This window comes from Phalangium opilio, unplaced genomic scaffold (genome assembly GCF_054372755.1).
Source record: "Phalangium opilio isolate 3A_F unplaced genomic scaffold, DU_Popi_V2 ptg000077l_1, whole genome shotgun sequence".
NCBI classification, from domain to species: domain Eukaryota; kingdom Metazoa; phylum Arthropoda; class Arachnida; order Opiliones; family Phalangiidae; genus Phalangium; species Phalangium opilio.
This window is the reverse complement of record NW_028324185.1, coordinates 6,422,362-6,448,314: the sequence shown is the minus strand read 5'-3', so window position 1 is coordinate 6,448,314 and position 25,953 is coordinate 6,422,362. Positions and strand designations below refer to the sequence as shown.

The 25,953-nt window shown below is 39.0% G+C and overlaps 3 protein-coding genes across 3 annotated transcripts; 1 reads left to right on the top strand and 2 right to left on the bottom strand.

Annotated features, from left to right (window-relative positions):
* Positions 1-3,607: 3,607 nt before the first annotated feature.
* Positions 3,608-5,727, bottom strand: LOC149657111 (uncharacterized). Its single transcript, XM_089844674.1, has 6 exons — positions 5,400-5,727; positions 5,224-5,280; positions 4,904-4,974; positions 4,727-4,850; positions 4,310-4,406; positions 3,608-3,911 (listed from the first exon to the last, which is right to left on the bottom strand). The coding sequence occupies exons 1-6, from the start codon at positions 5,725-5,727 to the stop codon at positions 3,608-3,610; spliced, it is 981 nt and encodes a 326-aa protein (XP_089700800.1).
* A 2,279-nt stretch (positions 5,728-8,006) lies between these two features.
* LOC149657110 (uncharacterized) lies at positions 8,007-8,875 on the bottom strand. The gene is made up of 3 exons (XM_089844799.1): positions 8,732-8,875; positions 8,400-8,651; positions 8,007-8,160 (listed from the first exon to the last, which is right to left on the bottom strand). Exons 1-3 carry the CDS (start codon positions 8,787-8,789, stop codon positions 8,087-8,089), a joined length of 384 nt encoding a protein of 127 aa, XP_089700925.1. The 5' UTR covers positions 8,790-8,875; the 3' UTR covers positions 8,007-8,086.
* A 907-nt stretch (positions 8,876-9,782) lies between these two features.
* LOC149657109 (uncharacterized) lies at positions 9,783-18,631 on the top strand. The gene is made up of 10 exons (XM_089844673.1): positions 9,783-9,941; positions 11,514-12,107; positions 12,158-12,349; positions 12,487-13,387; positions 13,509-13,759; positions 13,859-14,373; positions 14,432-15,904; positions 16,878-17,151; positions 17,268-18,262; positions 18,385-18,631. The coding sequence occupies exons 1-10, from the start codon at positions 9,783-9,785 to the stop codon at positions 18,629-18,631; spliced, it is 5,601 nt and encodes a 1,866-aa protein (XP_089700799.1).
* The last annotated feature ends 7,322 nt before the right edge of the window (positions 18,632-25,953 follow it).

The following is a 25,953-nucleotide window of genomic DNA, read 5'->3' as shown; positions in this document are numbered from 1 at the left end:
CTGACACTGGTTCAGAGCGTTCAGGGCAGCCTGACTGTCAGAATAAATTCTCACAGTCCGTCCGGTATACCCTTTGTTAATACAGTAATCTGCGCAATAACAGATCGCGGCAATTTCAGCCTGGAACACACTAGCGAAGGTGCCCAGGCAAGCAGAACATAGATCGCATAATTTGACTGTAGAGGAGTTCCCAGGTAGCCACACTTCGGAGGCCATTGCAACGAAATTATCTCGAAATTTTAGCTGATTGGAATATATCAGTTATGAAAGTGGTAGGCTGTGTCACAGACAATGGAGCCAATATTGTTAGGGCAGTAAAAGACACCTTTGGTGAATTTAAACATTTACCGTGTTTTGCTCATACGTTAAATCTGGTGGCCCAAGAATCGTTATCTCTCGACAAACCAAAGACTTTAGTTAAAAAAGTCAAAACCCTTGTACATTTTTTTAAATCTAGTCCTTTAGCTACTTCCCAATTAAATGATGCACAGACCAAAACAGGGAAATCAATTTTAAAACTTATTCAAGAGGTACCAACTCGTTGGAATTCTTGTTATTTAATGATTAAACGTTACGTTGTTGTAGCTTTGTCTAAAAGTAGGCAAGCACCGCCAATAATTTCGGCATCCGAACTTGATGAACTACTAGAACTGAAATCTTTGTTGATACCTTTATTTGAGGTAACAACAGGGACTTCTTCAGAAAAGCATACTACTCTTTCAAAATTAATTCCATTAAGTAGATGTTTAAAAATTTCCATTTCGCAACAAGACTGTAAAACGGAGTGTGGTATTTCATTAAGAGCAAAACTATTGGAACAAATTTCCAAGCGCTTTTGTTTTCTAGAGCAAAAATGAACTAATTGCTTGTTCAACAATTCTTGACCCTAGATTTAAGAAAACACATTTTGAGTCGCCATTGGCTTTTTCCAAAATGCTTGGAAAAATTGACAGGAAAATGAAAATTAATACTCTTGTAACTGAAACAGAACAATTAGCTGCACGTAAACCTCCGTCTACTACTGAACCTCAAAGCGTTTGGAGTGTTCATGAAACTTTAATTAAAAGTTCGAAAGTTAATTTAGATCGCTCTTACTCTGATGGTGAAATTGATCCATCATTGAAACAATATTTGAGCCTTCCATTAATAGAAAGAACAGAATGCCCAATTAAGTTTTGGTCTAAGTATGAACTAATATTCCCAGAGTTAGCTGCGGTAGCTTCAAATTATTTTGTAATTCCGGGTACTTCCGTATCAGCTGAACGTTTATTTTCAAGAGCTGGAAATGTTATTTCCGAAAAACGCAAAAGTTTAAGTGGCAAGCATTTGAAAAATCTAACATTCACGTCCCCTACGGCTGCTCCACTAGGGGGCAACGGTGCTCCCGTAGTCTTGTTCGTCGCGGTCTTCGTCCTGTTGTCTAGGACGTATGATGCCCTACCTCGTCCTTGGTATGGGTTTCCGCGGGGATGGCGACCTCGTCCACGGTACCCGTTTGGTTGGGGACCGTGGACTGGTGTTGCCGCGGCTTTCTGGGCTCCGGGGCGATGGTCGAGGGAATATGGATTCCGGCCTGTGGTCCCAGACCACCGTTGCCAGATCGGGAGATAATCCCCGTGACGGGGTTTGGGTTTACTTTGGTGTCGGTTGATATTCATGACTGTTCTATGGAATTGGTATAGAAAAGAATGATGGAAGATCATAGTGTTCAATTGGACTTAAATATATTAATTGTCTACAATCGCCACGCCCCCTTTTTTCTAATGGTCCAATAAGAACGATGCTTTACTTACGAAGATGGGTTTTTACCAGGAATAGTAAATAGTGGTCGAAGGTCAAGTTGTTTTCGGTTATAGGTACTTCCCCCCCCCTTTAACCGGACCTGGGCTCGAGACAATTGCATTGTTTTCAGTATCGGGTCACTCGCTCCCTTATCTTTTATGGAAGAAAGGGTTGCTGCAGTGCTATCGGACCAAGTTCAACTTTGACCTGCATTGAGAAATTGAGATCTTCATGGTTTAATTGTTTTCCTTTTTACAAAAGAACGTAAAAGCAAAGCAACACTTGGGAATTACTTGTGCAGAAAAACATGTGTTTATGTAAACCCCCCCTTTACGTTCTGAGTAAGAGGCAGCGCTAAGGGCAACAGCCTGCAGGTGTTACCTTGGCCTAGGCCTACCACGTGGACTTTTGAAATTATTAGCAAATTCTTGAAATGCGTTTCTAAATGGTTTGGTTTAATAAGCCTTTTTCTGTGTAAAAAGGGGTAAATAACCTTCAGTATAGAGAGAGGCCCTTGACCATATATGAGATGAGGTGACCTTTGAACTGACTTATCTAATTATCTTAATTATAGTTTTCACTAAGGGGTTGCATAAAATTCCTTACCCTATCTAGGCTTAAACTTCAGTGCAGTGTTGTCAGGCCTTCTGTGAGTTAAGTTGCGGTCAAGTACCGAATGAAACCATAAGTTTATAAGATATGTTCCATAAGTGTGTCACTGGTTAATGAGAGCTTGTTATGAAGTGACGTAGGTTAAACGTCATAGATTCTCGTAAAGCGACGCCTGGTGAGGCGCTGTCAAAGGCTTAGTAAAGACTAAGTAGGAAGATGGACTGCAAAACCGAGTGTAGTCAATTCTCGCGTCGTTCTCGAACTAGCTCTCAGTAAGCCTATAGAATTACAACGTATAGCTAGTGTCATACTTATGGAACACATCTTATAAACTTATGGTGAAACTAAACTGCTAGCCTTTATCTATGCATTCTTTTGACTCACCAATGGCCTGGCAACACTGGGAAACTGCCTTTAATAGCCATTAATAGGAACTATGTATGAAAAAATAATTATGAAAATTGGTCATCTCTGAAAATGTTTTTACCCCAGCTTACCCCATTTAAATACCTTTATTTGGTCATTTGTTTAATCACTTCTTATTAAAATTGTTAATCACTTTTTTCACTATTAATTAAGTGCAGGGAGGAGAAACTTGAGAGGGAGTGTTAAAGTGAATAGGCGCGTTCTTTCGCTTCGTGGCTAAAATCGTCTCTCTTTGGCGCTGACTCAGGGACTCATGGCGGTGTCCGCGCGCATGCGTCAAATTTAAAAACCGGCTTTGAACTAGAAGGGGAAGGTCGTGTTTGAATTTCTGCCATGGTTAACTATAAGAAGTGTTGTTTTTTAATTATTCAAGTAACCCTAAGTATTTAACAAGACCCGACATGGTAAATTTCGTTTTCAAACCATTTCTCAAACCAAAAACAAAGCTTGAAATTTATTGAAAGTGAATAGAAGCTAGTGGAAATCGGTCTTCCACTAGCTAATATCCATCTTTTACATTTTTTATCTGGGTTTTTGGCTTTGGAAACGCGTGGAAAGATATTCCTTTCATACTTTTTCAAGCGAATACCTTGAATCATTCCTACAACCGTTACAAAAACAATTTGGCATTTTTATTAAGCCTCGGTTTCCTCCCAACAGACGTTGATTGTTGGTTGAACCTAAGTTGAACAGAGTGAGTGGGGCAACAGTCGATAGAAGTGGAAGCTGGCGGCAGAGAGAGAATGACGGTTTTTTAGCATTAGATCAAAACTCCCTCTAACGTTCCTTACTCCCTGCCCCTACTGTCGGGAAATATTTTTTTCAAATTTTCCCTTGTTTCTTGTGCTTCTTTTGTGCTATTGACCCCAAACTTGGATAAGGGCTGTAGGGTTCTAGTCGAAACAATTTCATAACTATTGTTTGGTGCATAATCATGAACTGTGGCTCTTAGGAAATTGTGCATGGTACATGCCGCAAGAACTATCGTCACAACGTTGTCCGGTAGAGCTTGAATTGGCTTTAAAAATATTCTAAATCGATTATTTAGGATGCCAAAAAAAATTTCAGACACACGTCTAGCACGAGAGTGGCTGTAAATAAAATTATAAATTATTGCATTAATCCTTACAGTGATAAATTTAGTATGGGCGATGCTTCAGCTATAACAAAGAACATGATCCAATATATCGAGCTGAATAATCGTCTCCGTATTTGTTTGGCATGTTTTTAGATATTCAAGCGAATATCAAATAGTGATTTTATTATTCGCGGTTTACAATTCGATAAATATTCGACTACTTAATCGTTATTGCTTATGATAAATATTCTAGAAGAAGTTGAAGTTACCAATTTTCAGAGTTTTTTTTGGCGAAAAATTCAAAGTTGTATTTAAACCGAGAACTGCTCATTTTTAATTTTAATAGCCGAAATAGCTTCATACTCATGAGTATATGAAAATAGTTACCGTTTATTGTGAATCGAGTTATACCGTGTTATTTCACGTAATGGATATGGAAGCAGAAGGTGTGGATTCATGGGGAAACCCTCATCAGCCACTATTACGTAATTTGTTGGTTTGATTTGCCCTATTTGAAAGAAGTGCCGTATTATTCTTAATTGTTTAAAGGGACCTTAAAATGTGTTTGAAGGGCCCTGGTTTAATTGTTATCTGCCTTAAGTTAAAACATATCTTTGGTTGTTTCATAAGTAACAAGACACTACGAAGTTAACACTAAACCGATAGTCTCTGTGCCATGAATCAGAGCAACCTAATTTGCGTATGAACTCGAACAAGTAATTAAAAATTAGACTATACTCGGTAAGTCCAGTTTTCTATTACTCAAACTTGGACTCGAGCCCCTAAAATCATGACTCGAACAGCCCTGCTTCAAAACATATTTGATACCTGGCAATGCCTTGGCTTTAGGGAGATTAAGCTTATTTTGGTCAAGCATAGTGCCCAACTTGGACTTTGTAAACACTGCCGTGTCATGAGCTCGCCCATTAGTTCCAACATCAAGATAAATAGCCTAAAAATTTCACAAATTACTTTACATATTTCAAGATAACATGAAAACATTACTTTGAGATCAGCATCGACGAGAGCCAATAAAACTAGACTGAAATCGCCTTTATAATTGTAATAAAATGACCCTGAATTAGGGGGTGGATAAATAGAAATGTGTTTTCCATCCAATGCTCCTAAGCATCTAGGATGTTGTCACTTATCTTCAAAGCCTTTGGCAATATTTAGCCAATCCGCGGATGTTGTAGGTTTTTTGATATATCTATATAGAGGGAAGAGAAATCTCAAGTTATAGAAAAATACTTAAAATTCAGACTTGTTCACATACTCATCTCGCAGAGATTGAAATAAGGCCTTGCATGTCTCATAAATAATACCGTGAATAGTACTTATCCCCAGCCTAAACTGAAAATGAAGTGACGTGAAGATCTCACCTGTAAAATTTTTATTATAATCACCTTAAAATCAAGATTTAACGCAATGAATTGAACCTCACTTTGTTACAAATACATTATGGAAGCGCTTTAAATTTAAAACTAATATTAATGCTTACCTGAAGCCAAAAATCGTAGGGTTACGTTCAACCTTTCTTCAGCACTTATCGCTTCTCTCATTACAGTATCGTTTTTCTCAATAAAGGTTTTAACTTTCCCGAGCAAGAAAACAAACGCGTCTTCATTCATTCGCAAAAATTTTCTATAACTATTTTTATCCTCAAGTCTCAATTCCTTAATTAAATTCTCCGAAGTGCCTTGCTTCTTTCGACGGGCCAACCAAGGCTTAACCCAAAATTCTCTCTTTTTTCGTTCAGAACCTTCTTCGTCATCGTCAAGTAATGTTATTAGAATTAAGGCACCAGCAGCTTTTCTTTTAAATGCCATGGTTTTAGATATCCTGATGAATTAATTTTATATAAACAAATTTCACAAATAATAACTCATTAACTGGTAAATCTAGGTATATCGGTCGGTTTTGTTTGTTTACCCTTTAGGGTCATGTGACCAGTGCTTTGATTTTATTGGCTCTTAAAAAATGGATTTAAAAAATGGCGGTAAAAGTTTAGTCATGTGAAAAGGAAGAATTTACTCAGCTTTTCGTTTCCAAAAATTGGGCAAGTTGATACAACTTTTTGACCCATCGAGCTAGTCAAAAAGTTGTATCGTCTGAAAAGGCCTTTAGAGCATTTGAAACTCTACTGGACTAATGTAGCGGTCTTCGATAATGCCGAAAAGGCCCCCTCTTCACAATCAAACGTTGCAGATGATCCTGAGCCTAGTCCCACAAAGAACGGTGGTACCATGGACCACCCTCCTACGGCGACTTCCTCAACTACTTCATCTGAATCATCATCCTCTTCTACTTCACCGTCACCGCCTCAGGACGGTCAGGATGTCGATCAACCGACAATTCCTGCTATTCCAGATGTCCCTTCTACGTCAACATCAAGTACTCTAGAAGATCAAGCAGCGGATCAACAGATCCCTCCTGCAATTCCAGATGATTCACATCCACCAACAGATTCTGATAGTGAACCGGGCATGGCCCTTTTCGAAGACCCTCCTCTCCTACTCCATACCTTTCATGATATGCGAGCTTTTCAGCTCAATCATCCCACTAAGGATAGTCCGCCTTCTGCGGCAGGGGAGGCTTCCCCGTCTGATCATGAAAAATCAGTCGCGGAACCAGAGCTACATTAGTCAATATCTAGTTTTACAGAAGAAATTCTAACGCCGGAAAACAATTAAACGTCTTCTGAACAATTAGTATCGGAACCAGCGTTACACCAATAACCTTCTTCTGGCTTTTCGGAGGAAATTTTGGCACCTGAATCGATTCTTCAATCACAATCCAAATCGCTGCGTGTGCCTCATAGTTCATCGACCACGTTATCAGAGTCTATGAGAACTCCTAGATTAAACAGGGCTACCTTACCCGATATTTATTTAGAACCATTTCGATTGGGATGGCGACGAGAGGTAAGTAAACAGGCGACGGTTCAGCCAGGAGGTAATGAAGTCGATATCTATTATCGACCTCCTGATAATAAACGATTACGGTCGAAATATGAGGTCCAAGTTTACCTCCAAAATAATAAGATCCCGAACTTAACAAGGGAACATTTTTGTTTATCCCGAGAGCCAATCTCTGTTTTCCCTTGGAAATTTATTTCCAAGCAAATAAGAGGGGGTACTAAAAGAGTATCATTCTAGATGGCCAAAGGAGGACGTCCACTACCCATATACTTTGATCCTCCGTAAGGAGAGACTAATATCACAGTAAAAAGGAAGCCCTTCGGGTATGAAGATTGAACAGAACTCATGCAGCACCAATGAAGAAAAAATCATTTTTCTGTGAAAAACATTTTGTGAACGAACTTAAAAATACCTATACCCCTGCTAATGATTTTAAGGGTTCCTCGGGGTAACCCTTAACTGAGAAAAAAAATATTTCTATTCTATATTCTTGTATTATAAACAAAAGTTCCTAAAGAGAGGGGATGTAACATGGCTGCCAGAATCTTTGGAGCTTCCACTCCTTGGTTCTGGCAGGGCATATCTAGCCTCCATGTTACAAGCCACTCCCCCTTCCACAGTTGTAATATAGAATAATTTAGAATTTTGCTATATGTTCTTGTTGTGATTTCTCCTAAGACGGATATTGTACTAGTCAGTTATGGGTTTATCCCTATATCAGTTAACTGAAATAAAATTGTTGTTGATTTTGGATAATTGAAGTAAGTTGTCTTTAATTTATTTTTATGGCCCTCGGGAGAATCTCCCTATTTAGTTAAATTCTATTGAGGGTTACAGCAGGCTCCACACTATTGTAAATTTGTAATAATAATAATAATCAAAACTGTACAATTGCTTGAAATATTTTTATTAAAACATGAACAATGTTTTGAAATTTTTTAAACAGTTTTTTGGTTAATGTGTAAATCTTCGCTTCTTTTTATAACCTTCCACCGCTTCTTCCTTGTCTAGATTTTCAAACTGTGCTGATAATGGTCTGGGAGTGTCAGATTCAGGTCTAGCCATTTCGCTTTCACTGTAACCTTCTTCATACGTTTTCTGGCATTTTAGGAGTAGCTTTGCCAGCAGTGTCTCAACATATTCTACAAAAAATTCTGTGAAGAAAAATCTCACTACATTTCAACTTTCTTACCAAACGTTGAAGCCTGCATTATAGGTTTCACAGAATATTCTCCCTTTTTAGCTTTTGGAAAGTAAATGCTCCACCTCAATTTTCCGTCTTTGGTTTTTGCTTGAATTTTATCCGAGTTCTCATTAAAATGCAGCGCCGCAATTTGCATCCTGTAGATAATAATTATAATATTCGCAATTAAGTTTGAATGTGGCTTACCCAGAGATGAGAAATTACCGTAATTTTTAAATATGGTAATTTACCGGGTAAATTACTAGAAAATTACCGTTTGAAATTATGAAATTACAAAAATTACCGTAATTTTATGTTTTGACAGCTTATTACCGCGGTTATTTTGTAATTTACTGGTTTTTGATCAAATTACTTCAAAAAAATATCGTAGTTTTACCTGGTATAAGCCACTCTCTTTCTTTTTCATCCAAGGCAAGATCTGCGTGTTTGCATTTTGGAAAAGGCTTGCCATGCCCTTGTTGGAAATTTGCAATACGGCGAAGCACGGACATAAATTTAGCTTTAATTAGATTAGGTTTTCCATTGCTAGAAGTCGCGCTCCAATAAAGAGGATTCTGTATACTCTTGTTCCATTCGTTAAGAACTGAATATTCCTTTTTGGCTGCAGCATGAATTCTTTTCTTTAGAGCTATATATTATAATAGACGACGTGTAACATCTTTCACAATTCTTTTAGAAAGTCAAAACCCTTCCAAGAACGCAACTTACATTTCACCATGTGCCAACAGTCAAACAGATGTTTTATTTTTGGAAGAAATTCCTTCATCTGGCTGACTATCCAAAAAGCTCTCAACTTCTTCACTTTCGCTCATTTCAATTTCATCAGTTTCATATGTTATTTTATCTGTCTGAGTTGCTTGATCACGCCTGATGTGTGGCTCCGTTTGGCACCCTATGGCAAACCAAAGGAAATGACTCTTAGCTAAAACATCAGAGTTGCAAGTATTGGCTTACCTTTTACGCCCAACTGCTTAAGAGGCGTTTGTGTTTTGGCATCTACAGCAAAACCCAGCATTTTAGTTGGTTGCGTTTGAATGTATTGGCTACCAGCACTGCAACTTCAGTCAGTCTCCTATGATAGTTTTGAAGACATTAAACTTTAATTTTCAGTAAATGTTCAAATGAATGTTTTCCTTACCATGGTTCGCCTCTTTTTTCCAGTTCTATGTTAGAATCTTTTGCCAAAGATATATTTTTAGGCTCCAATGGTGGATTCCGTCCTAAGGAAGCTTCTTCGCGAATGGGTTTAAAAATTGAGATACTGACCCTTTAATTAAAAATGGTCTACTATCTGGGACAATGCTGCAAGACTTTTAGTTTTGTCACAACATCAGGTATTCTCTCGAAACACTCATTTTGGAAATGACCCGAGCAAATACTCATGGATTTCTTAAAATAAAAGTATGGCGAAATGTGTGTTTTCACACTTTTAATCCATTCTTCTCTGATCTAAGGATTACTTGGAAATGAGTGAAAAGAGTGTGTTTCATTTCGATCGTCGTTAAAACAACCAGGCACGGCACATTTTCGCTTACATTTAGATGTTTGAGGCAAAGGCTTAGTTGCCATTGCTCTCGTACTTAGCTTATCGCGACTATCACACGAGTAAATTCTGATTTATATATATATATATAACCATTGTTCTATCACAGATATTAAAATTATTTATTTTTACTGCAACAAAACATTATGGTTCTATCCCTTTAAGCCTATAAGATTTTTGTCCAGAAAACACGTCTATCCAACCAACTTGGAAAAGATGAATGTTGGGCGTGCTGCAGCTCTATTTCATCCATCAGTCACAGCAGCCCTCAAAACCATCATCACGCTTAGAAATTGCGATGTAAAGGAAATAGAAAATCTAGATGCTACCATTTTTTTGATGGAACAGTACCGGAAGTGGTGTGAAATACACGATGTATGCAATTTAAAACATGGATACTTTTTCCGAAACACCAACAAATTGCCCTTTATAGATGTCAATGATGAGCGACTGGACTGGCTGACAGAAGAATTTTAAAACATTTTAAAGACAATACAAGAAAATGCAACACAATAGACGGAAAAATTTAGTGAAGAGACTTATCAAGCAACAATCTTAACAACCCATTCCACCATTCTTCTGCAAAGGTTTCATCCGAAGCCGTTGCAGACGACGGCTAGCTGAACAAGTGTCCTTGCTTAAGTTCAGCCAGCCACCGTCCTCGTCGATCCCTCATAACCACTCCCCTTTTTTGTATAACCGAGGTGTAAAGAAGCACCGGCCCGTAAAATAGTAGACAGATACAGTTTCGTTGTAAAAGAGTAGGACCACTCGCAAATTAACCGTGGACCAGGCTCGGGTCAGTTTTGTATTCGGATTATAAAATTGTTAGAACAATAACGCGACATCCAATTGGAAATCATAAAGTATGGAAGTGATTCTAATAAAGATCTACTTATGTTCAAGATGAACTGAAGATATGTCTCATCCTTAATTTAATTTCCAAACCGGACGAAAGCTTGAGGGAATAGGCCTATGTCTCCTCGAATCTCTGCATTTTATTATTAGTCCCACATCATTACTTCTAGCGAACCTCTCATCTTTGGCTGACCGAACCTTAGCTTTATAGGGGACACGTTACAAATGGTCGCCATCTACGTACAATACTATTTTAGCAACAATTTGGAAGCAATAATTGTTAATTGCTAACTCTATATTAAATTTAGTTTTTCAATTTCAAATTTTATGTATGAACAAAAGAGTTTAAAATAACTTTGGCATATGCATTTAAAATTAGGCTCCCTTATCCCTGACATGATGGCGCTAAATATAGCATAGATCTGAAGTAGATAACCCGCCTTTATTCCTATAATAGCCCACTCAATCCGCGCTCACGGACGCTGCGCTGCTCGCGCTATAGCTGCTATATCTATAGCGCGTGCAGCTTGCGTCGTGATGCGCGTGATCGAGTAGGCTATACTTTTGAGCTCCTTTGCTAGTAACCGTTATATATCGTTTACTCGTTGTTGTTCAAGGTTTGCTGAATAAGCAAGTTTCACTACAAAAAGAAAATAATCAATTGTTGTAGCTAAGTATTATTTTTGTGATCTAAGCAAGACCACCTTTTCCATATTTTAATTTATCTTTAATTGTTGCTCCTGTGGTGTAAAGAGACCCTGGAGCTCTTCCATTGTTAAGCCTTTGTAGACATTTCTCCCACTGAGTAGTCCTACATACATTTTTGAATTTCTAGATTTATACATTTTCCAGTTGTTATTTTGTAAGTTAATATTTCTACTAGGTTTATTTAATTAGATTTAAAAATTATGCTATATTATAAGTAAGATTCACTTCAACATAAATTAATCAATTATTGTAGCTAAGTATTATTTTTGTGTGGTCTTAATTTTTGTTGATTTTAAATTAAACCTATTTGAGAGTTTGAAATGGCGTCTAATGCCAATGAAACGTCGAAAGAAAGAATGAGAAAATTACGTCAAAATCCAGAATATAGACAAAAAGAAAACGCCCGTTCTCGTCAAAGATATGCTGAGAAAAAGAAGAAAAGTAGCAGTTTGGTGCCTACCATTTTCGATGGCCCTTCTACAAGCGGAAACCCTACCATTTTCGATGGCCCTTCTACAAGTGGAAAGCCTACTATTTTCGATGGCCCTTCTACAAGCGGAAACCCTACCATTTTCGATGGCCCTTCTACAAGCGGAAACCCTACCATTTTCGATGGCCCTTCTACAAGCGGAAACCCTACCATTTTCGATGGCCCTTCTACAAGTGGAAAGCCTACTATTTTCGATGGCCCTTCTACAAGCGGAAACCCTACCATTTTCGATGGCCCTTCTACAAGCGGAAACCCTACCATTTTCTATGGCCCTTCTACAAGTGGAAACCCTACTATATTCGATGGCCCGTCTACAAGCGGAAACCCTACCATTTTCGATGGCCCTTCTACAAGCGGAAACCCTACCATTTTCGACGGCCCTTGTACAAGCGGAAACCCTACCATTTTTGGTCCTTATTCAACAAGAGCAGACATTACAACCAGTCAAGAACTCACAACAAATGATGGATCTTCTTCAGTTGTTAGTGTGACAAGTACTAAAAAGCGTAATAATCCCAATAATATTCTTTCTAAGTTGGAAAGAGATAGAGAGTCTAAAAAATTAAGAAGGGAAAATGAGGACTATAGACAAGCTGAACTGCAGAGAGATAATTTGACGAGACTTCATAGACGTGAAAACTCTATCTATGCAGAAGCTGAGCTCCGGAGGGACAACGCTACAAGACAGATTCGAAGACTTCATGAAAACATCTTTAATTGGAGATTGGTAGAAATAATGCCAACTGGACCATTACGAAACAACACCCGCAATATTATGAAAACACTTAACTCCAAAATATAAGCGATGGTCCAGATCATAAATGCGAATGCTGTTCTGGACTATTTTTCCGTACTTCTGTTAAGAAAACAGAGTCGGTTAAATACTTATCGGTTGAAGTAATAAATCAGAGAGAGCTTCCATCATATATTTTGTTGTGTCGTTCTTGCTTCAACTATGTTTCTCGAAAGAAAGTACCACCACTAGCTAAAGAAAATGGCTATTGTTTTCCCGATTTACCTCCGGAATTGAAAAATCTTTCAGAACTGGAGTGTAGAATGGTTTCACCTCGATTACCGTTTATGCAGATAAGAAAACTGGGAGTTGACCAGCAAAGAGGCATTCGCGGTAATGTCGTAAACGTACCAGTTTCAATCGACTCTTCGGTTTCTATTTTACCAAGGAGTCCCACTGACACTCAAGTTGTTCAAATTAAACTCTTGAGGAAGAAGGAATATCAACACCACTATATGTTTGAAACAGTTCGTCCCAGAAAAATTATGGATGCCCTAAAGTTCCTAATAACAACTCCACTATATTTAAAACATGAAGTTACAGTTCCAGATGACCTGGCTTTGGAATTCAGTCAATCAAATAGCATTGATTTCCTTTTAAATGAAGAAGATATGCCAACTCAAGTAGAGCACACGCCCTCTATTGGTACAGATGCACGAGAGAGTGCCGTTGCAGAACCTCAACACGTACCTGACAGTGACGAGGAATGGGAAGAAATTTGTGAAGAAACGCAATTAAATAATGGCAATAAAGATACCCTATTGCTTTCGTCTGAAGATCTAATTACACCTCAGATTGAAAGTATAGCTTATGCTCCTGGAGAAGGGCAGACACCACAATCTATTCTTTATGACGAGGACTCCGAATACCTTTCTTTCCCGGGTATTTATGCTGGCCAAGCTTTGAGGCTTCCACCTAAGGCAACGTACACACAGCAAATAAAATGGGAATTTAGATGCAGCGATAGGCGTTGTGCGTCTAGTATTCCGAAAATATTTTATTCCTACGTTAAATTAGAATCGTCAAAACTACGGAGCGCTACTAATATTTGCATGAGAAAAACCAAAGTCCAAAGCTGGCCAATCATACACAGCGAGAGCCTTAACAGCACCTGGAAGTTTGCATTCTCTGGTGAAACACGATGATGGTTACAAAGTTTTGGAAAGCGTCAGATCTTCCCCTGGCTATTTACAACAGCGTGAAAAAGATCTTCTGGCTATGGTTCGCCAACTTGGTAATCCTACATGGTTCCTCACTCTGAGTGCGGCTGAGACGAAATGGGAAGAGCTTTTGGAGTCCTTGTGCGTCATTGCTGGGCATCCTCGAGAAACTGCGAAAGAATATGTGAAAACCTTGGGATTTATGGAGAGAGCTAAGCTTATCAACGAGGACCCTGTCACCTGCAGCCGATATTTTGATTATCGTTTGAGAGAATTTTTCTAGTTTCTACGAAGCAAGGAGTCACCGATTGGTACCATTGATGATTACTATATTAGAATAGAGTTCCAAATGAGGGGATCACCACACGCTCATATTCTCCTCTGGAACAAAAACGCTCCACAATTGAGAACCGATAACTCCAATCTGGAAGAGGTTATCAATATCATTGATTCCAACATTACTTGCTCGAAAGGGGATGGAAGTGAAAAATGGAACAACTTGGTCAAGCTGCAAACCCACAAGCATTCCAAAACCTGTCGTAAGAAGAATGATAGTGGACAGTCATCGTGTCGTTTTGGAATACCTTTTCCGCCAATGGGAAGAACCGTTATTTACGACCCTTCAAAACGTGATGGAAACGAAAGCGTTGATGAGGTTGAAGGCTTAAGCAAATTGGTGCGAAAAGCTATCGAGAATTTGAAAGTTGAAACTGCACCGGAAACATTTGAAGAATTTTTGGGGACTCTGAACATGACGGAAGAGCAATATATTGCAGCTGTAACTTATCCAATTAGAAGGTGCACTGTACTTCTTAAAAGATCGCCAAAAGAAATTAGGATAAATCCATCCAATTAGAAGGTGCACTGTACTTCTTAAAAGATCGCCAAAAGAAATTAGGATAAATCCATACAACAAGAAAATTTTGGAGTTATGGAACGCTAATATGGATCTCCAATACGTCTTAGACCCGTACGCCTGTCTCATGTATATCGTTTCGTACATTGGTAAAACCCAAAAGGGTATGTCAATGCTCCTTAGAGAAGCTATCAAAGACGCAAAAAATAAAGGCAGTGGTATAAAAGAGAGATTAAAGGTTATTGCTAATAAATTTATCCACTGTGAAGAAATTAGCGCTCAAGAATGCTGCTACATCTTACTTTCCATACCAATTTGTCGAAGCAGTCGTGCTCATATTTACATCAATACTTCACCCCCGGAAGAAAGGGTGCACATTCTGAAAAGGCCATCGGAATTGGAATTAGTGCCTGATGATAGTACTGACGTTTTTTCTGATGGCATCATCGAGCACTACATTGCGAGACCGGATGACTTGGAAAATCTCAGTCTAGCCGCTTTCGCCTCCTGGTATGAGTTTTCCCGAACCAAACGCAATAGAAGAACCCAAAATTTGAACGAAGATGAAGATGAAGGAAATGACACGATTTCAGTTGAAACGTCTCTCGAACTGAAAGATTTTTCAGGATACGTCAGGAAAAGGATACAGGCAAAAGTAATCAGATTCAAAAAGTACAGTATGGTGAAAGATCTCAAAAACTACTGTCGAGTAGAAATGATGTTATTTTTACCTTGGCGTTGTGAGGAAACCGAGTTGCTGGAAGCTAACGTTGAAGAAATTTACGAAGCCCATAAGCAGGAAATATCTCAAGCTAGAAGGGAATTTATAAGTGAAGTTGATGATCTGGATCTGGACCAAATGATTCAAGAAGTAAGAGAAAACCAACACTCAAATGACGTTCAAAATATTCAACCTATGATTGAACATCAAAACGAGCGTGATAGAAGTTTCTCATTGGATGATCCGCAATATTTCGTCAACTCTCTTCAAGAAGCCGTTTGTGACGTAACTTCTGATATTCAACAGACAAGCGCTGCCAACTTCACTCCAACAATTACTCTGGTCAACAATGAAGAATATTACAGCATGGTTCGAAAACTTAACTCGAAGCAGCGAGAGATTTTCTACTACGTACTTAATCATTTCAAAACATCTCAAGGACAACCTTTGAGGATTCTGATAACAGGCGGTGCTGGTGTTGGAAAAAGTCTTTTGATTCAAGCCATTTTTGAAGCCGTTTCAAGGCATGAAAAAAACAAGCCTGGTGCCGATCCATCACAATTATCTGTTCTAAGAACGGCTTTCACCGGGAAAGCGGCTTTTAATATTGATGGTGTCACTCTTCACTCTGCCTTTAATTTGCCAACTAACCAATTTTCTGGAAAGATGAACCCAATGGACAACGACACTTTGAACAGAAAAAGATGTTCTCTTTTAGGCTTGAAACTTCTGATAATAGATGAAATATCTATGTGTGGAGCCAAAATATTCAATTATATTAAAGGGAGACTCTCAGCTGAAAATCTTAGTGCCGTGTTTTATTTTTTCCTGGTTTGTTTTAATTAAATATGAAGTCTCTAATTTTTTCTGATTTTTCAAACATTTTTTTCAATGAAAATTAAATTTTTTAAAATTTGTTAGGCTTAGCAATGGGTTTCGATTTTAGCACACTTACCTACCGGCCAATAAAAACCTCTTTAAGGATAGATACAAATCAACCAATCCCGTGAAGTTTAGAGAATATTTAGTCGTATGCTGTCTGCTTCAAATAGGAAAAGCTGAGTTTCAAAGGGCGGGAAATAAGTAGTTTTTTAGAGTGGCCTCGTCACCATTGACTCCCCGGGACCCGTCGTCTGCTAAAGTTTGAGGACGCTAGTAATTGTGTTGTAGATTGACTCTGCTGAGGTTTAAAAGATGGGTTTTTTAATTTTTTCAATCCCGAACGTCACAAAGAACACTGATCTTCCCATTCCTAAGACTAAAAACTAGACACTCAGATTATCAGATATACAACAAAATTACGACACGTTGCATTTCAATATAGTAAGTTTAAGAGAAAAATTTGAGTGTAAGTGAAATGTAAAAGCATAAACCTGCTAATTATTAATGTTCCTTATCCGCTATTCGTTAAATGATCAAACCCGGCGCCTTTCTTTTGAGTTCTGAAAAGTAGAATATAGATTTCCGAACCTAATGCAGCCGACGCAAGTGAGACTCGACTGAGAAAATCTTTGGGGATTGCCTCTTATAAATCGCGGGCGCTGATTGACCGGTAGGTCGCTTTACCAAAATTCAAATGCATGTTTTGGATACAAAACTTCAATTATTGTTTAGTACTATAAATAGCGCTTCAAAAATCAGAAACAATTCAAGGCGGCATATTTCAACATAAGGAATCAAAATAAAAATACATAATTTTTGCCAATAGTGTCCCTTTAATCTAAGAGCCCAACAAATCTTCGGATCTTCAAAGCATTTTGGTGGTATTTCTGTTATTCTCGTGGGAGACTACAACCAATTAGCCCCTGTTGGTGATAACTACACATTCATGCCCCTAAAGGAGAAGAATAACCCCTATGCGGCCCAAATTGGAAGTCCACTGTGGGAAGAATTTAAGCTCTATGAGCTTAGCGAAATTATGAGGCAGAATGATGACAAAATATTTGCAATGGCTTTAAATCGAATGTCCATGGGAGAGATGACATTGATTTGTTTCGAAGTCTGGAAATATCTATTTCAAGGCCTCAACCTTTGGAATCCCTTCATTTGTTTGCAAAAAATGATGAAGTAAATGCGTTCAATGAATTAAAGTTATGTTCACGGAATGCTGAAAAGATATTCTCAGTCTCATTTGACTCGGCCACTGGTGATGCCAGCAACGAAATAAAAGCAAGAATTCTAGAAGCCGTCAAAACCTTAAAAACCCAAGAAACCAGCGGTTTACCAAGAGAATTAACTCTAATGGTTGGTCTCAGGTACATGATCACCAACAATTTGAACACTGCCGATGGTTTGGTAAATGGTGCAACTGGTAGGCTAAGAAAAATACAGTATGGCCAAAATCAAAAAGGTGAGCAAGTTCCTGTTCGAGTTTGGATTGAATTTAATGATGAAAAGACTGGAAAAGAGACTAGAGCGCAGGCGCAAGGATTAATGGCAGCCGAGAATATTAATGAATCATGGACGCCCATTGAAAAGATTGTCAGAAGTTTCACTAGACGTTCAGGACAGAAGAACATCTACGTAACAAGAAAGCAATATCCTCTAGTAATTGCCGAAGCTATTACTGTACACAAGAGTCAAGGAGACACCTACTCTCAAGTAGTTGTTCATCTTAATCAAAAGCGAACCATGAAAAGATCGCAATTATACGTCGCTTGTAGTAGAGCCGAGACATCAAATGGTTTGTTCATCGTGGGAAAGTTCACAGCGCCTAAACCAGTGATTAAAAATAAAGACGTTGTTGCCTTAGAGATGGAGCGGCTACGAAAAGATTGCCCGTTGATTCTACCTTTTTTGAATAAAAAAGTATCTATTTATGTACATAATGTACAGTCTTTAAATTGTCATTTAAAAGATGTGACCTCAGACCTGAAAATAATGGAATCAGATATGGTATTCTTAGTTGAAACCTGGGCCAAAGAAACGGATGATTTTAAACTTCCTGGATTCTCGGAGTTAAATGGTATTCGCCTCCCTCGTGAGTCGCGACGAAAACCATATGGAGTATCAGCTTATATGAAAGAAAATGTAACTAACACCAGGATTCGTGTATACACGGCCGAACCAACAATAACCTCTCATATTGAATGCTTGTGGATGGATGGAACGTTAGGTGATTTACGCCTTTCAGTACTAGCAGTTTACTTTTCCCCATCTTGCAACATTCGCGACATAATATATGTAGTATGGGGAAATGTGTGGCGGAATAATATGATGATGATATTCCCAGCGTCATTGTTGGTGACTTCAACATTAACCTTCTTGAGACATCATCTCTTGAAACCAAGAAGCTAATTGATTTCTTCTCTGATAATGGGTTTCAACATTTACAAGGTCTTAACTTGAAGCAATCAACTGATGGTGGTACTCAACTGGATTTAGCATTTGGCGATGAAGCATTTTTCAACATTTTCAGCGCTACTTATCGAGAATGTTACTATTCTTATCATAAAGGAATATGTTTACATTTTCAATAACCTAGAATCTATGACATCATCTGACTTTTCAAAACAATTTTTGCATATTGTCAATGATCAACATTGTTCTGGATGAAACAAGAAGATCAACATTGTTCTGGATGAAACAAGAAGATCAACATTGTTCTGGATGAAACAAGAAGATCAACATTGTTCTGAATGAAACTAGAAGATCAACATTGTTCTAGAAGAAGCTATAATATCAACAGTTGTCTCTATAATCCATAGTTAAAGAAACCCATTTTAGGCCTCTTTCTGTAGCCCAATATGGCTTTTTTAACTAGGTTCCCACAACCTAGTTAAAAAAGCCATATTGGGCTAGACAAAGAGGTTCTCGCGCTAGAACATGATCTGAGGTTATAATCATACTACAAGTTTTACAATATCCAGATTATACCAAAACTACGAGACCTACGACATCCAGACGAAACCACGAGATCTACGGTACCCGGACGAAACCACGAGATCTACGGTACCCGGACGAAACCACGAGATCTACGGTACCCGGACGAAACCACGAGATCTACGGTACCCGGACGAAACCACGAGATCTATCGTATCCGGAAGAAACCACGAGATCTACGGTAGCCGGACGAAACCACGAGATCTACGGTAGCCGGACGAAACCACGAGATCTACGGTAACCGGACGAAACCACGAGATCTACGGTAACCGGACGAAACCACGAGATCTACGGTAACCGGACGAAACCACGAGATCTACGGTAACCGGACGAAACCACGAGATCTACGGTAACCGGACGAAACCACGAGATCTACGGTAACCGGACGAAACCACGAGATCTACGGTTACCGGACGAAACCACGAGATCTACGTTAACCGGACGAAACTACGAGATCTACGGTAACCGGACGAAACCACGAGATCTACGGTACCCGGACGAAACCACGAGATCTACGGTACCCGGACGAAACCACGAGATCTACGGTACCCGGACGAAACCACGAGATCTACGGTACCCGGAAGAAACCACGAGATCTACGGTACCCGGAAGAAACCACGAGATCTACGGTACCCGGACGAAACCACGAGATCTACGGTAACCGGACGAAACCACGAGATCTACGGTAACCGGACGAAACCAGGAGATCTACGGTAACCGGACGAAACCACGAGATCTACGGTAACCGGACGAAACCACGAGATCTACGGTACCCGGACGAAACCACGAGATCTACGGTAACCGGACGAAACCACGAGATCTACGGTACCCGGACGAAACCAGGAGATCTACGGTAACCGGACGAAACCACGAGATCTACGGTAACCGGACGAAACCACGAGATCTACGGTAACCGGACGAAACCACGAGATCTACGGTACCCGGACGAAACCACGAGATCTACGGTAACCGGACGAAACCACGAGATCTACGGTACCCGGACGAAACTACGAGATCTACGGTATCCAGATCAAACTACTCGATATACAATATCCAGATTGCACTACGTACAACTGTCAAGATCAACAGTGGGCTTGGGAACCCAGTAAAAGAAACCCCTATTTGGCTTGGGAACCTAGAGTAAGAAACCCATATAAGGCTTGGGATCCTTGAGAAAGACACCCTTTTTAAGTTTCAGATACTAGAAAAAAGAGGCCCACGTATATTCTGGAACATCAACATTAATCCAGATAAAACAACGAAATCAGCACTGTTCCAGATTGAAATTAAACATTAAAAGCAAGTACTATTACCTGATCAACAATAAATTATACTTGTAATAGAGCCAACACTGCAAAAACATTTTTTTTATAAATTAGAGAATCAAGGCCCCCCAACGAGGGAAGCATTGCAAAACTGTACATCTACTAATTTTTAATTAATTTCAATTAGTAAGAAAACAATCTAACAATTTTGATAAAGAAACCTGCTGATATATGATTTTTACACATTAGGTTATATTTTCCATAGCATCAAGTTTCAATACAACATGACTGGGGGCTAACTCTATGCGATGGCTGTATATTGGTTTAAACGTACATTCATTGAATAAATTTAGTTCCCAGTTATGTATATTAGCAGCCTAATTTTGTTAGGTTTGCAAAACCGCACTAGAAAGATTTTATTGTGAATACTAATTCAAAAGCAGTTTGTATAAAATAAAAACAACTGTAATTGTTTTTGTTAAGGAATTTATTTTAGGTCAAAATGATCAGTACTGTTTATATTAAACGAAAGTCATACTAAATTGATTTTTTTCATGATCGAAAGGATATTTGATAAAGAAAAAGAGAATACCGCCAAAAATATTTGCCGGAATCATACCAGTTCTAGCCAATAGAGGGTGCGCAAAGCATAATATGGCCGGGGCCATCTTGTTGAAGTTATAATGCGGGTAAAGATATTTTTCGTCCAGTAGTCTTGTCTTCTGAGTGATTTTTCTCAATATTGATATTACAATTGGCGGATGGAAAATATCTATTGGGGTCAGGTAGGTGTCATCTTCCATTATTGTTACCGAATTACTTCTGGTAAGCACTAGATCCAGTATATTACCCTTGCTATTAACTTTGGCATTAATTTAAAAAAGCCCTAGGTCATTAGCAAAGTCAGTCACAGCTCCAACTATTAGTTTCCTAGCGGGAGTGCATCCGCATGTGTCAGCTATATCCAGTTTTACCCCAGGCAAGTTGAAATCACCGACATTAGGGAAACCATTACTAAAAACTTCAGTTTTGCAGATACTTCCTCAAGGTTAATATTTATTTCATCAAAAAGCTCGTCGGAGAAAAGTAATGATGGCCTAATAGTAAATTGGAACTCCCATAAACAATTATTTCAACAAATCAAAACAATGAACCTACTTTTGTTACTTCTAATAGAAGAGAGGTCATTGACCTGACGCTAGCCACGGAAAACCTCGTGTCTTCCGTGTCTAACTGGCATGTGTCTAATGAGCCGTCTCTGTCGGATCATAGGCACATCTGCTTTACTGTCGCGACTACCTCTGTTTCGGCGGGGACGGACATACGCAATCCAAAACGGACCAATTGGGCCGGCTATAAGGAAGACCTAATCCTACGCTACGGAGATGGTCACACCCCTAAACTTACTTCACCTAACGATCTTGATAGGGCTGCTGGTGACTTACAGTGCTCTATCATTGAGTCGTTTCACCGGAACTGCCCACTCAAGACCGTTAACCGCTCGAGGCTTGTCCCTTGGTGGAATGCGGATCTCAGCCGATTCCGGAAATACACGCGCAGGCTCTTTAACAAAGCCAAGCGCACGGGAGACTTGACTGGATACAGGCTGTCCCTTAATACCTACAACAGGGCCATTAGAGCTGCTAAGAAGGACTCTTGGCGTACCTTCTGTGAGCAAGTCTCCAATGTCCCTGCCACGGCTAGGGTCATGAAGATCGTAGCGCACGACAACACACATCGACTTAATACTATTAAGTTGCAGGAGGTTGTGTACACTAAGTCTGGGGCTGAGACTCTCAAGCATATGCTGGAGGTCCACTTTCCTGACTCCACTTCAATCAATCCAACAAACTAGCCCAGGACTTTTAGGGTTTGACCTAGAACATTTGAACATAAAGATGAAAATTGGTACATGTGTTGTTTTTGACCCAACAAAAAATATACTAAAAGTCCCCTGCTGTAGAGCGCGAGCTTTCGCCGCCATCTTGGAAAATGGCCGCCGGGAATGCCAGCTACAATGCATTCCACGTTCTTCTTCAAAAATTATGAAAATTGGTACACATAATGATTGGAACCACATGAACATCATGGCAAAATGTTACAGCTCTGTGTTCAATAGTTTGGTCGCCATATTGAAAAATGGCCGCCGTTAATGCTAAGTACAGTATATTTCACCATGTTGTTGGAAAATTATAAAAATTGATAGGTATTACAATCAGAGCTGTGTGAACCTCATAGTAAAATATTGAATCCATTAATTAGATAGTTTGGCCGCCATGTTGGAAAATGGCCGCCATCAATGTCATATAGATACATTATATGGTTCAAAAATTGGTAATTATTATGTGGAAGACCGTCTAAGCATCATACTTGAATATTGAAGACGTGATACTGATAGTTTGGGCGCCATCTTCGAAAATGACTGCTGGAAATGCTAAATATATTTCAAATATATAAATCTTTTTGAAATTCCTTTTTTGAATGGATGATTTTCATTAACGTAATAAACAACAAAAAATGGATATCTCGAAGTCGAAATTATCGACGCCATCTTTAAAAATGGCCACATGAAAATCATTGCCCTAAATTCTGAAAGAAAGAAAAGTTATTCTAAGCTGTTATTCTCAACATGTTGATTAGAGAATATGACTTAATATGGGGTTTATACATTCTACTGTTGTTTAAGATTAGAATTTAGACAGATCTCTAGCATTTCATACATATTCATCGTCATCCTGAAGATTTTTCATAATAATTGCATGTCAGAACCCTTGATTAGGCGCTACACATAGCTGGTAGCCTTATCAGCGCCCCTCCCCATCATCTTCCAAATTGAACCTGCTGAACCGTCGTCATGGCACACGGGATCGGCCAGTGGGACCGACAAACGCCACTTGAGCAGGTGACAGAAGCTGGACACCGTCAGCGTCGAGCCCAGTCAGGAGGTGGTCAGTGACAGGGAAGGATTAAGGTAGGAGAAGGCTCGAGGGGACGGAAGAGTTCCCTCCAAGCACAACAGTGCCATACGGCCCAAACAAATAATGCATCCGCGACCCCTAGAGGGTTGCCAATAGCGGGGGCGAGCCAAGGCAACACCTGGGCGGGGGCGAAGCGGTCCAGCTAAACCTTCACGGAACGGGACAAGGAACGGTCTGAACCAAGGGCGAACCCAAGGAACTCCCGAGCCGTCACGCTGAACTCGGACCCCTCCGCCACGACAAGTCCTTTGAGATAAAAAGGTTAAGAGAACACTTCTTTCATTAACGTGCTGTAACTGGGTGTGGTTATGATAAGGCGTATTTTAAAGTAATGACAGATAAACAACATCTTACAAATTCTTTGCGCTTTTTTAATAACCATATTGCATCTAAGGAAGCCATATCTGCTACCAAAGAGAGATTTCTTGTCGAATTTTAGGGTGATAATGGACACGTCACGCTTCAACTATGTAGATACTACACGTATAATGGAACCGTTGCCACACATACTGTCAAGTCCTCATTTGATCTCGCTAAGCTTCATCCAACAACCGACGCCGCAAAACTACACTTTTTCCGAGCGTATCTTCAAGGCCAACAAAAGCTAGGAAACGATTTAATCCCGAACAGTGGGGTTTGGCTCGCGATCAGGAAAGTCGAAGACCCATTCACACCATTCTCCTTCCAGCATCAGATGACCTTATAACACTCATTATTTGTACCTGCAGTCTACAGTACATCTTGTATAAAGAACTGTGAATGTAGATGATCTGGATTAGCTTGCTGGGCAATGTGTGGTCATTGTCAAGGTATTAGCTGTAATAAAAAATCTTCAGGATGAAGAGAAATATGAACGAAATGTTAAAATGTGTCTTAAATCTAATCCTTAACGACACTAGAATGTATATACCCCATATAAAACGGTTTTTCCTAATCAAAATCCGAGTAATATGGCTTTCCTTTTCTTTTTTTCAGATTTTAGGATAGTAATATTTCAGCGACCATTTTTGAAGATGGCGCGATAATTTAGACTCGAAGATAGTTAATTTTATGACATTTAATAAGTTCATGAAAATCATCTACTCAATAAAAAAATATTGAAAAAAATTTACATATAGGTAATATATTTGGCACTTCGAGCAGTCATTTTCGAAGATGGCGCCCAAACTATCAGTAGCACGTCTTCAATATTCAAGTATGATATTTAGACGGTCTTCAACATAATAATTACCAATTTTCATAATTTTGAACCATATACTGTATCTATATGACATTGATGGCGGCCATTTTCCAACATGGCGGCCAAACTATCTGTCTAATTGCTTCAATATTTTACCATGAGATTCACACAGCTCTGATTATAATACTTATCAATTTTCATAATTTTCCAACAACATGGTAAAATATACTGTACCTAGCATTCACGGCGGCCATTTTCCAATATGGCGACCAAACTATTAAACACAGAGCTGTAAAATTTTGCCATGATGTTCATGTGGTTCCAATCATAATGTGTACCAATTTTCATAATTTTTGAAGAAGAACGTAGAATACATTGTAGCTGGAATTCACGGCGGCCATTTTCCAAGATGGTGGCGAAAGCTCGCGCTCTACAGCAGGGGACTTTTAGTATATTTTTTGTTGGGCCAAAAACAACCCATGTACCAATTTTCATCTTTATGTTCAAATGTTCTAGGTCAAGCCCTTTTTTGGCCTATCTGTCCTGGCCTATAACTGTTATACGAGGAAAACATTGTAGAACAAACGTAAATCACAAAACACGTAAATGGACACCGACAAATGGTGGGCTGTGTATTTATTTCACTATTGGGCTTTCCAGTATAAAACGTATTGTAGGAAGCAGGAAAATATGTCATCGACTATTTAGGCGCTAGGTAATAGCATTAACGGTTAACGCCCGGTTTTCACTGGGCGATTTTCTTTGCGGGTGAATTTCGAAAGACGAGTGAAACACGAACAATCCGTTTTCGCAAAGGTATTTGTCGCGTGTTGGTTCTCATTGGGTGGAAAGACAATAACATCTGCTAGATCCGATTCGTGGATCCAGATGTTCGTTTTTTAAATCCTTTGCGTGTTGCAGTTTTCGCACATATTTTACTATATTTCAAAGACTATTGAAACTAGCGCTCTGAAACCAAGTGCGTTATAATAGTTTTGCATTCCTCCTTTGTATTTTATCCGTTTAACAGTTGTCCTTTGCATACTTACATACCGGAAACCGGAAGTGTCAAAATTAACATTTTTTAAAATATTGTATTATCGTGGTTATAAATGAGATTTTCGAATTCCTTGGGGTCGATTCATCTTGAAAAGTTTTCACCAAATTCAATGCGGATGAATAGGTCACGAGTAATCAGCCTTTATTCAAAATATGGCAACTTTGATTTGAGTGGCGATAATTAATAATCGAGTATCGAATCATTTTCGTGAAAATGCTTGTTAGATGTTATGGCACTTTATGCATATATATGTTGTTCTTGTGGCGCAATTCTTTGAAACAAATCAGACGTTGATTAAAGGGAAGGTGAAATGGAAAATAAAGTGATTTTTTTATTTATTCCTCTACTTATTATAAGACAAATATGTACAGTGAAATATCCAGGAAATAACACCGAATTATTTTAAAACTACACTAAAGCCCCTCAAAAAGACAAA